Raw genomic sequence first — 12,903 nt, forward strand, 5'->3', positions numbered from 1 at the left:
ATTTACTATCTTGATTTCTGACAGAATGAATTATTTTTGCGCATTTATTTATTTATTTATTTATTTTTGCGCATTTTTATACACTTTTATTTTAATTTAAAGTTTTGGGGAATAGTTTTTTTTTTTGGGGGGGGGGTCTTTTTAGGGCTGCATTTGCAGCATATGGAAGTTCCCAGGCTAGGAGTCAAATTGGAGCTGCAGCTGCTACATCACAGCCACAGCAAGGCCAGATCCAAGCCACATCTGCGACCTATGCTGCAGCTCACGGCAACACCGGTTCCTTCACAGACTGAGGGAGGCCAGAGATTGAACCTACATCTGCATGGATTCTACTTGGGTTCTTAAGCTGCTGAGCCACAGCGGGAACTCTAGGAATAGATTTTTTTTTTTTTTTTTTTTAAAAAGCAGACAGGAGTTCCCACTGACACAGTGGGATTGGTGGCGTCTCTGCAGTGCCAGGACTCATGTTCATTCCCTAGCCCAACATAGTGAGTTAAAGGATCTGTTGCTATAGCTGTGGCGTAGGTTGCAACTGCAGCTTGGATCTGATCCCTGGTCCAGGAATTCCATGTGCCACAGGGTGGCCAAAAAAGAAAAAAAAAAAAGTGGACAGGAGGAAAAGAAAGAAAAGGTCTCTTCTACTCTCTTTTCCAGATTTTGATGTGTTCTTTCAGAGGTAGTCTGTACTTAAAACGTATGTCTGTTTACATGTCCTCTCACCCTTAAAAAAAAATTGTAGTTGGTTTATAGTGTATTAGTTTCAGTGTCTCCTCTCCTACTCTTTAATTATGCATTTATTCTACTCTAAGAATATGTTCTTTATGGGAAGGTACATGGCATTTTGGGGTATCAGAGTTCATCTTTTTAAAGGTCTTGCTAATAGGATTGCTGTGACATTGTGAGATATGGAATTTAGTTACAAAGTAAAGTTTTGTTCAACTTGTGGTTAGAAAGTGGATACTAACACCTGTTTATCTTTATGCAGTCCATTACAATGCTAAGAAAGAAAATTATTCATTTTACTGGCCCCGATCAGAGAAAACAGGCAAATGCTGCTTTCCTTATTGGATGTTATATGGTAAGCAACTCCTTTTCTCATATATTAGTGAACATTCATACAATAGTGGTACTTTAAATTTGTGGTTGGAATTTTGAAATTACTTTTTCGGAGCTGTCTTGATTTCTTTCTAGAAAGAAGATATTATGCATTTAAAAAATTGACCAGCTGGGGGGGAGTTCCCGTCATGGCACGGTGGTTAACGAATCCAGCTAGGAACCATGGGGTTGCGGGTTCGATCCCTGGCCTTGCTCAGTGGGTTAAGGATCCGGTGTTGCCATGAGCTGTGGTGTAGGTCAAAGATGCGGCTGGGATCCTGCGTTGCTGCGGCTCTGGCGTAGGCCGGTGGCTACAGCTCTGATTGGACCCCTAGCCTGGGAACCTCCATATGCCGAGGGAGTGGCCCAAGAAATTGCAAAAAGACAAAAAAAAAAATTGACCAGATGAGAAAGGTTATGGGAGAAGGAGTATATGGGAGATCTCTGTACCTTAGATTTGCAGTTTTGAACCTAAAACGGCTCTAAAAAAGGCTGTTTTCAAAAAAACCGACCAACTTGTGTGAAACCTTTTTAATGTATCACGACACTTAGGATTAGAAAATAATGCCCCAGGAATTCCCTGGTGGCCTAGCAGTTAAGAATTTGTCGTTGTCACTGCTGTGGTGAGGGTTTGATCCCTGCTGGGAACTTCCACGTGCTGGGCGTGCTGGGCGTGTGGCCAGGAAAAAAAAAAAAAAAGAAGGAAGAAAGAAAATAATGCTCCCAAGCTGTGTTTTTATTAACTCATGATCCATTTAGTAAAGTTGTGGAAGTAGAGTCAGGACCAGTAATTGATTTAAACAAAAAACATCAAAAGTGTATCACACGAGGTAAGAGTGCTTTATAATTTGAATACAGGCCATTTTTTTCTAACTAAAATGTTACCTAAGCACATCAAAATATACAGCAGGAGGACATGGGACGGGAATATTGTAGGGAAATGGGTAACATAGAGTGTAGATTACATACAACTTTGAGTGGTTGGTCTCTTTGGGGTCATTGGAAGTATGCTGTGGAATAGTGAGTATTTCATGAGTTCTGAATTCATTTATTTGTAAATATCATGGAAGCCATTTGGTTATTTAGAGTCAGATTTTTATCTAGTTCCTCCTGCATGCATTGGCAGGAGTACCCAGATAGCACTTTTTCCTGCGTAAGCTAAGAGATCCTCAAGTGTTGTCCCTTGTGGCTTTGGCGGAGTGGAAGCTAGCTGCTCTACCTATCAAGGGAGGGAGTTCCCACTGTGGCTCAGCATAACAAATGTGACTTGTCCCTGGAGGGTGGGAGTGAGGGTGGGTGGGGGGAGGAATATCGAGTGTAGTTTTCTTCCACTCCCACCCACCACAGGTGTAGTAGTTATTTTAGATTAAAAAGCTTTGGTATTTGGAGTTCCCTTGTGGCTCAGCAGGTTATGAACCCGACTAGTTTCCATGCGGATGTGGATTCAATCCTTGGCTTCTCTCCGTGGGTTAAGGATCCAGCGTTGCCGTGAGCTGAGATGTCGGTTACAGATGCGGCTTGGATCCTGAGTTGCTCTGGCTGTGGTGTAGGCCAGCAGCTGCAGCTCTGATTTGACCCCTAGCCTGGGAACTTTTATATGCTGCAAGAGTGGCCCTAAAAAGAAAAAAGGGGAAAAAAAAATTTTGATGTTGGAGTTCTTTTTTAATTATAGTTGATGTATGTTTTTTTTTTTTCTTTCTTTCTTTGTAGGGCCGCACCTGTGGCATATGGAAGTTCCTGGCCCAGGGGTCATAAACACCTGAGAAGTTTACAGATGAAAAGTAGGTACCATAGACCTCCGCCAGGAGGGTTGGGGGAACCAGGATTTTCAGAGAACTACTAGACTTTGCGACCTTTTTGTGGTGGCAGTCCTGGAAATATTTTGCCAACTTAAGTACCAAATCGTATTACCTTAGGTAACATGTGAAGGATCTTCATTTGTTTCATACGTGACCTGAAGTCTTGGTTCAGGAGATGATGATCTGATGAAAAACAGATTATTTCTTGGTAACTATGAAAAGCACTCTTGTAACAAGCTATACAGGAGTATGCTAAACTGTTCAAATTTTCTTTTGAAATTTATTTATTTATTTATTTTTGGCTTTTTAGGGCCTACCCTGTGGCATATGGAAGTTCCTGGGGTAGGGATTGACTTGGAGCCGCAGCTGCCAGTCTACACTACAGCCACAGCAGTGCAGGATCCAAGCTGCATCTGAGACCTACACCACAGCTCAGGGCAATGCCAGATCCTTAACCTATTGAGCGAGGCCAGGATTCAGACCTGTATCCTCATGGATACTAGCTAGTTGGGTTTGTAACCTGCTGAGCCACAGCAGGAGCTCTCATTGCTACCTCCCCCAGCTTGCTACTTGCTTTGGTCATGCTTTCATTTATTTATTTTTTTATTTCTTATTTTTTTGAGTATTTAGAACATAGTTCTAAAATATATTAAAAAATTTTTAATGTAAGTATAGTTGATTTACAGAGTTGTGTCAATTTCTGCTGTACAGAAAAGTGACCAAGTCATATATATATATATGCACACACACAAACTTTCTCTCATATTATTTTCCATCATGTTCATGGTTTCTTTTAAAATATTTTTTTCTTTTTTTCTTTTTTTTTTGCTATTTCTTGGGCCGCTCCATGGCATATGGAGGTTCCCAGGCTAGGGGTTGAATCGGAGCTGTACCCACCGGCCTATGCCAGAGCCACAGCAACATGGGATCCGAGCCGCGTCTACGACCTACACCACAGCTCACGGCAACACCGGATCGTCAACCCACTGAGCAGGGGCAGGGACCGAATCCGCAACCCCATGGTTCCTAGCTGGATTCGTTAACCACTGTGCCATGAAGGGAACTCCCTAAAATATTTTTTCTGATGTGTAAGTTGATAATCTGGTACTTAACAATGATTAGACCAAAAGTTGGTGGTACTAGTTGAAATTGCACCTCAAAACTGGATAGTTTCTTTTTCTGTGTTGAAGGTATTCCATTAACAACAATGATTAAGACCTTTTTGGATTTTTTTTTTTTTTTTTAATATTTGTGCTCACAAAAGTAATTGAGAAGAGGGAGTTCCCACTGTGGCACAGTTGGTTAATGATCCAGCTTGTCTCTGTGGCATTGCTGGTTGGATCCCTGGCCCAGCACAGTGGGTCGAGGATCTGGTGATGCTGCAGCTGTGGCATAGTTTGCAGATGTGGCTTGGATTTGATCCCTGGCCTGGGATCTTCCATGTGCTGTGGGTATGGCCAAAAAGAGAAAAACATAATTGAGAGAAATGTTTGCGATAACTAAGTTTTACTGTCAGCTCTTAATGTCTGAAACACAGGTTATAGATTTTTTTTCTCTTAAAATTTGATTTCTTAGGCGTATCCAGATAGGGACTTTTGTTTGCTCCCCCCCGCCCCCCCGCCTTTTTGGCCACCCCTGGCATATGGAGTTTCTGGGCTAGGGATCATATCTGAGCTGCAGTTGCGACCTACACTGCAGTTGTGGCCATACCGGGCCCTTAACCCACTGTGCTGGGTTGGGGATCAAACCTATGTCCCGGCGCTTTATAGGTGCCACCTGATCCTGTTGTGCCTCAGCAGGAACTCCTATTCTTTGTGTGTTTATCATCCCTCCTGGTGTATTTTGTGCTTGGCAGCAAAAATCCTGAGAGTGGGGGCATGGACAGAATGTATGCAGGGTCCCAGGAAAGAGAGACTGGAGAGGTAGCTGTTTTTAACTGGGATATTTGATCCCATTAGTTAGCCAGTCACTGGGGAGAGGAACCCCATAGGTTAGAGTAGATTGTGACAGCTTTACAGGAGAAGGAACACAGCCAGAATTCTTGGTGCTCAACTTAAAGTATGGAAGAGCACCCTGGAGAATGGCCCTTCGTATAGCTGTAAATGTTTTTGTTCCATCCAGGAAATAATCTGGATGTTTGAAGCACTTCCACCTAAGATAACCTTCTCCTGGAGATCCCGTTGTGGCGCAGTGGTTAAAGAATCTGACTAGGAACCATGGGGTTGCGGGTTTGATCCCTGGCCTTGCTCAGTGGGTTAAGGATCCGGTGTTGCCGTGAGCTGTGGTGTAGGTAGCAGACTAGGTTCGGATCCCGAGTTGCTGTGGCTCTGGCGTAGGCTGGTGGCTACAGCTCCGATTAGACCCTAGCCTGGGAACCTCCATGTGCCGCGGGAGGGGCCCAAGAAATGGCAAAAAGACAAAAAAAAAAAAACAAAAACAAACCTTCTCCTGAGCAGAACTCACAAAGCTCTGCATGGGCTGCTTTGGCATCAGTCATTTGTCTCTGGTCAGAACAGATGTCCCCAAAATGGTGAGGTCTTGAGCCAGATATGGTGCCTTCAGTGTGAAATAACCCCTCAGAGGGTAGCCATGGGTATGGTGGGAACCGAGCGTTATGTTAGACACAAAACACTGGATACTTTTATAGATAAGAAGTCTCTTTTTAGATCTTGTTGTTGTTGTTTTCCATAACTAGTGAAAGAGCCCTGACCCCTTGGGCATATTGATTGAAAATTTGTTGGCACTTTGTTCCCAGTTTGATGTTGGCCTTTTGACTTTGCTTGTGGCTCTATTGGGCACGTGGAAGTTTATTTTTTCTATAGTTAATATATTTTAGATTTAGAAATCCTTCCAGGATTTTATACTCCCAGGTTAGCACTGATTTGATTGCTTAGGAGAGTGCCAGGTAAGCAATTTGGACTTCCACTTGAATTCATTCTTCTGTTCAGTTAGAAGCCAGCTTGGCAGGGGTTTTACAGTTCTTGGCTGTAGCAGGTATCTTTGCAGCCATGACTGTCTGGCTAAAGTAGAAGCGTGGAGCTGTAATGATGCTAGATGGGGAAACAGGAGAAAACTTCTAAGAAAAGATTTAATAGTAGCAAAACAGTGTTGAGATATAATATGAATACCCCAAGAGATTAAACATCAGAGTAAGTAGTGAAGCTTTGATCTGATTGAAATTTATTGCATATTCTTTTTTTTTTTTTGGTCTTTTTTTGTCTTGTAGGGCCGTACCAGCAGCATATGGAGGTTGCTAGACTAGGGGTCATCTCAGAGCTGGAGCCACCGGCCTATGCCAGAACCACAGAAATGTGGGATCTGAGCCACGTCTTTGACCTACACCACAGCTCACGGCAACGCCGGATCAGTAGCCCACTGAGCAAGGCCAGGGATCGAACCCGCGTCCTCATGGATGCCAGTTAGGTTTGTTAACCATGGAGCCACGATGGGAACTCCCCCGTTGCATAATTTGATTAAAATTTTGTAGAGATGCGTGAGAATTCTCTAAAAACTGGTCTTTAGGCCTGATAACTTTTTCTAGAGTTGTTTGGAGAATTTTGGAGATAATAAGGCTTTCTAATGACTGCCTTAGAAGGTGGTGTAATATTAAAACAAAAACAAAGAGTCTGGAGGAAGTGCACTCAGGAAGGAAGTATTCCAAATGGACTGTGGACTGACTCTATCTTTGTCCTTTTATCTTTTTTTTTTTGGATGATCCTGTGGCATGTGGCAGTTCCCAGACCAGGGATCCAACCTGAGCCACAGCGCACAGCTGTGACAACACCAGATCCTTTAACTGCTAGGTAACCAGGGAACTCCTTTTCTTCATCTTTTATTAAAAAAAAAAAATCTGGAGTTCCCGTCGTGGCGCAATGGAAATGAATCCAACTAGGAACCATGAGGTCAATCCCTGGCCTTGTTCAGTGGGTTAAGGATCAGGCCTTGCCGTGAGCTGTGGTGTAGGTCACAGATGTAGCTTGGATCCTGTGTTGCTGTGGCTGTGCTGTAGGCTGGCAGCTACAGCTCCTATTGGACCCCTAGCCTGGGAACCTCCATATGCTGCAGGTGCAGCCCTAAAGAAGGACAAAAGGCAAAAACAAAACACCAAAAAAACCGCAACAAAACCAAAACACCCTGGGCTTTATTATTTGAGACCTATGTTGTAAGGGCTGAAACTATTAATGATCAAGTTGGGATGTTTTTGTTTCCATCTATGAGTCATCCTGTTGCTAAGCAACCGTCTCCCAGGTTTTGAAACATAGATCAGTAATCCAAGATCAGAAGTTTTCACAGGGGCTACGTTAGGCAGGTAGTAATTTTTCAAATGTGAGCTGTGGAAGTCCTAGAAATAACTATGGTATTGTTCAGCAAAAAAAAAAAAAAAAAAAAAAAAGCAAAACAGAAAACCCCACGAAAAACAAAAACAAGAAACTTTGTACTTTGATTTTGAAAAACTCTATGACTTCTCAAGTATTTCTACACCAGTATTTTATTTTTTTCCTGTGAGATCGCTGTTGGCTTCTTCAAAGAGGTTCTTTACCCTGAAGAGAGACAGCAGGTTCTCCTTATGTTTCCTAAGCCGTAGGGCTTCTTTACATTTGCATTTCCACACTTGTCATTTTTTTTTAAATTACTTAATGAGTTTTATTAGATTTGTAGGTGTACTGCAATCATCACAACCTAGTTTTACAGCAGTTTTTGCTTTATTAAAGCTGAACCTGTGGCATGTGGAGGTTCCCAGGCTAGGGGTTGAATCGGAGCTGCAGTTGCCAGCTTACGCCACAGCCACAGCCACACCAGATCCGGGCTGTGTCTTCGAGCTACACCACAGCTCACAGCAACGCTGCATCCTTGACCTACTGATCGAGGCCAGGGATTGAACCTGCATCCTCATGGATGCTAGTTGGGTTCGTTAACCACGGAGCCGTGACGGGAACTCCTTTTTTTTTTTTTTTTTTTTTAATATGACCTAGCCTCAGAAGTCCCACTCTGCCATTACTTCAGTATCTAATTGTTTACACAGACAGGATTCATTGAGGGTGGAAATACCTACCAGGAGATAAGCAACCCTTGGGGCTGTCTTGGAAGCTGGCTACCACAGCTGTTTAATATCTCTCTTGTTCATTTTTGTTGTTGTTGTTGTTTTCTATTTTTGGACAGCAATGTGGAGTTAGGAGTGACCTCTCTCTCTAATGTATATGTATGTTTAAGTCTGTCTCTCTAATATATATATATGTGCATGTGTATATAGCTCCTCATGAAGTTACACTGAAAGAATTTGAGGAGCATGTAACTTCCAAATTGCCAGGAACACAGGGATGCAGCATAAAATTGTACTGATTTACTAATTTGAGAATTTAAGTTAATATAGGAGCCATTTCAAGGATTCTTCTCAAGGAACAAATTGATAATGATTTTATTGGGGAAGGGCTTTTGACTAGGCAAGATGAGTGGATATAAAATTGAAAGTTATAGAGTGTTAGAAACATTTCTTTGATTATTATATGTCTTAGTTCTTTGGGGCTGCTGTAACAAAATATAGCAACCAGGAGGTCTTTTTTTTTGGCTTTTTAGGGCAGAACTTGCGGCATATGAAAGTTCCCAGCCTATGCCACAGCCACCACAACACCAGATCCGAGCCACGCCTGCAACCAGCATGGCAGCTTGTGGCAACACTGAATCTTTAATCCTCTGACCGGGTCCAGGGATCGATCCCCCATACTCATGGATTCTAGTTTGGTTCTTTTTTTTTATAATGATTTTTATTTTTTCCACTATACCTGATTGACAGTTAGTTGAGGTCTTAATCCTGCTGAGCCACAATGGAAACTCCTCTGGGAGGCTTTAAAACAAGAGGAGTGTATTGCTCAGCGTTCTGGAGGCTGGAAGTCCAAGATCAGGGTGATAGCATGGTCGAGTGAGATCTCCTCTATGTTGGAATGGCTCTCCTCTCTCTGGAGCCCTTTTATAAAATACTAATCTTTTTTTTTTTTTTTTGTCTTTTTGCCATTTCTTGGGCCGCTCCCGCGGCATATGGAGATTTCCCAGGCCAGGGGTCCATTCGGAGCTGTAGCTGCCAGCCTACGCCAGAGCCACAGCAATGTGGGATCCGAGCCACGTCTGTGACCCACACCACAGCTCACGGCAATGCCGGATCGTTAACCCACTGAGCAAGGGCAGGGATCGAACCCGCAACCTCATGGTTCCTAGTCGGATTCGCCAACCACTGCGCCATGACGGGAACTCCATAAAATACTAATCTTATTCACAAGGACTTCCCTCTTATTGCTCACTACCTCCCAAGGGCCCTGTCCACTACTACCATCACCTTGAGGGATTAGGATTTCTACATGAGAATTTTGTTGTTTTGGGTTTTTTGTTTTTTGCTCTTTTTTTGGCTGTACCTGTGGCATATGAAGTTCCTGGGCTAGGGATCCCATCCAAGCTGTAGCTGTGACCTACACCACAGCTGTGGCAACACAAGATCCTTAACCCACCTCGCTGGCTCAGGGATCAAACTCGCACCATTGCAGAGACGTTGGATCCTTAACCCACTGCACCACAGTGGGAACTCCCTCAACATTTGAATTTTGAGTGGACACATTCAACTAATAGCATTATGTAAATAACATAAGCTGAATTTATAAATCTCCTTCAGCTTATGTCATTGTACCTAAAATCTCTATGTACAGGCATTCCCCAATTGTATTTAAACCTTTTTAAAAATCATTAGGAACTTAGGTTTTGTTTCTCCATAGGAAAAAATGTTACATTGTTTTTCAGTTCTTTGAACTGAATTTGTATTCTAAGGCTAACCTACAACTGTTTACTATATTAGACTGTTTTTGTTTTGAAAGGTAGAAGGAAATAATACTATTGCAATTTTAATAATTAAAGAAAACAAGGACCTACAATCTTGAATTATCTTTCACCTGGTGCTTTGCTGAGACCAGCTCAGCAGGATGGGGCTGAAGAACGGGTGCTGTGGAACTTAAGGAAAAAAAGTTAACATAAAACAAGACACAGAGCCATTTATCTTAAGTAAAGGTGGGAACTGGGGGACTCAAGGTCTCAGGGACCAAGAGCCCTGCCTCAAGTAAACCACACAGCTTTTATTGTGCTCTTGATTATGCCAAGTGAAAAGGGGGTTGTAGGTGCAGGATATAGGGTTTTTTTAAATTATTTTATAAGTTCTTTTATTATTTTAAAAGTCACTTAGCTGGTACATGGTTAAACTTTTACTCTAAACTTTAGGCATTTAAGAATCATTAGCATTTGAGTTAGCTATCTATGCAGAGCATTTCAGAGAATCCTCACTGTGCTTCCGAAAACGGCATGCCTATTTGCAGCAACCCGGTGTGCTTAGGTTTGCACCTTGGTTCTCTTTGCTAATGCATATTCTGCTAACAACCACTCATAAACCACTTGGCCATGAGGTTCCTCTTTCTCTTATTCTTTTTTTTTTTTTTTGTCTTTTGTTGTTGTTGCTATTTCTTGGGCCGCTCCTGCGGCATATGGAGGTTCCCAGGCTAGGGGTTGAATCGGAACTGTAGCCACCAGCCTACGCCAGAGCCACAGCAATGCAGGATCCGAGCCGCGTCTGCAACCTACACCACAGCTCACCGCAACGCCGGATCCTTAACCCACTGAGCAAGGCCAGGGATCGAACCCGCAACCTCATGGTTCCTAGTCGGATTCGTTAACCACTGCGCCACGACAGGAACTCCTTTCTCTTATTCTTTAGAGGACATATCATGCTTGTGCAAATGGCGTGCCAATCTGCACAGGTCCAGCGTGCCTAGACCAATGTATTATGTCCTCATTCAGCTGACCCTGCGAATAACCCGTGCCTTTAGGTCTTTGTTCTTTTTTTTTTTTAGAATGACTTTTTTTTTTTTTGTCTTTTTGCGATTTCTTGGGCCTCTTCCTTGGCATATGGAGCTTCCCAGGCTAGGGGGCTAATTGGAGCTGTAGCCGCCAGCCTACGCCAGGGCCACAGCAACGCAGGATCCGAGCTGTGTCTGCAACCTACACCACAGCTCACGGCAATGCTGGATTGTTAACCCACTGAGCAAGGCCAGGGATCGAACCCGCAACCTCATGGTTCCTAGTTGGATTCGTTAACCACTGCGCCACAACGGGAACTCCAGGTCTTTGTTCTTACGCTTAAGTCATTTACCATCACCATGACTGTTTCTCAAACAGGAAGACTGGACAAAGTAAGGAAGGACAAGATGGAATTTTCAGGAAAGAGGCTAAGAAAATATTATGAAAACATGTCTTGCAACAGTGCTTAAAGAAGAATTTAAGAGATGTTATATCAGAAATTTAGGGAACATCAGGAAGAAGTTTCTGGATTTCATTTAGTTAATTTATGTATATATACACAGACATAAATGCATCAAACCCTTTTTTTCCCCTCTATTGCCTCAAGGTATTTTTTTATTTGGTTTTGTCTTTTTGATTTTAGGGGTACTTTTTTGAAGGGTGTCTGGTAGGAAGTCCTAAAATAGAATGGAGAAAAGAAAAAGCTTATTAATGTTTTTTGGTAAGTCTTAGAAGAGAAAAGAAGCAGGTTGAAGAATGGATAAATTTAGAGAAAAAAAATGGGAGGGGATCAATTTAAAAGACTTTTTTAGGGTTTTTTTTTAAGTTTTATTGAAGTATAGTTGACTTACACTTTCATGATAATTTTTGCTGTGCAACAGAGTGATTCAGTTATACATATACACACATTCTTTTTCAGATTCTTTTCCCATGTAGATTATCACAGAATATTGGGTAAAGATCCCTGTGCTAATACAGCAGTTCCCTGTTGGCCAGTGATTCCATAGACCACAGTGTACACAGGCCAGTCCCAAGCCCCCAGTCCATCCCTGTCTCCTTTTGTAACCATAACTTTGTTTTCAAAATCTATGAGTCTGTTTCTGTTCTGCAAGTAAGTTCATTTGTATCCTTTTTTAGGTTCCACTATAAGTGTTATCATTTGATGTTTGCCTTTCACTATCTGACTCACTTCGCTTAGTATGATAATCTCTAGGTCCACCCATTTTGCTGCAAATGGCATTATTTCATTCTTTTTTATGGCTGGGTAATATTCCGTTGTATGTATGTACCACATCTTTATCCATTTGTCTGTCAATGGACATTTAGGTTGCTTCCATATCTTGGCAATTGTAAATAATACTGCAGTGGGGTGAACATTAGGCTGCATGTATCTTTTCTAATTATGGTTTTCTCTGATAGATGCCCAGGAGTGGGATTGCTGGGTCATATGGTTATTCTCTTTTTAGTTTTTTGAGGAACCTCCATACTGTTTTCCACTGTGGTTGTACCAATTTACATTCCCACCGAAACTGTAGGAGGGTTCCCTTTTCTCCACACCATCTCCAGCATTTATTGTTTGTAGACTTTTTTTTTTTTTTAAATGGCCTCAAGTAGCACATGGAAGTTCCTGGGCCACGGATTGAATCTAAGTCACAGCTGCAACCTATGCCTCATCTGTGGAAACTCTAGATCCTTCAACCCACTGCACAAAGCTGGGGATTGAACCCAACCTCTACAGCTAACTGAGCCACTATCATTAGATTCTTAACTTGTGGTGTCATAGCAGGAACTCCTGTTTGTAGACTCTTTGATGATGGCCATTCTGACTGGCATGAGATGATACCTCATTTCTCTAATAATTAGCTGTGTTGAATACTTTTTATGCCAGTACCGTACTGTTTTGATGACTGTAGCTTTGTAGTGTAGTCTTAAGCCAGGGAGCCTGATTCCTTCAGCTCCATTTGTATTTCTCAAGATTGCTTTGGCCATTTGGGGTCTTTTGTATTCCTGTACAAATTAAAAATTTTTTTTGTTTTAATTCTATGAAAAATGCCATAGATATTTTGATAGTGATTGAATTGAATCTGTAGATTTCCTTGGGTAATATAGTCTTTTGGACAATATTGATTCCTCCAATCCAAGAGCATGGTATATCTTTTCCATCTTTTGTTTCATCTTTGAT

At 42.1% G+C, this 12,903-nt stretch overlaps 1 protein-coding gene across 12 annotated transcripts in view; it reads left to right on the forward strand.

Annotated features, from left to right (window-relative positions):
• CDC14B (cell division cycle 14B) overlaps positions 1–12,903 on the forward strand; it is a 121,007-nt gene that overhangs the window by 52,860 nt on the left and 55,244 nt on the right. For all 12 annotated transcript variants that reach the window (XM_047754730.1, XM_047754728.1, XM_047754727.1 and 9 more), the window contains one exon: positions 986–1,078. In XM_047754730.1, the coding sequence (XP_047610686.1) occupies positions 986–1,078 (93 nt within the window). The remainder of the gene's footprint in view (positions 1–985; positions 1,079–12,903) is intronic.

The sequence above is a fragment of the Phacochoerus africanus genome, chromosome 12 (genome assembly GCF_016906955.1).
Source record: "Phacochoerus africanus isolate WHEZ1 chromosome 12, ROS_Pafr_v1, whole genome shotgun sequence".
Lineage (NCBI taxonomy): Eukaryota > Metazoa > Chordata > Mammalia > Artiodactyla > Suidae > Phacochoerus > Phacochoerus africanus.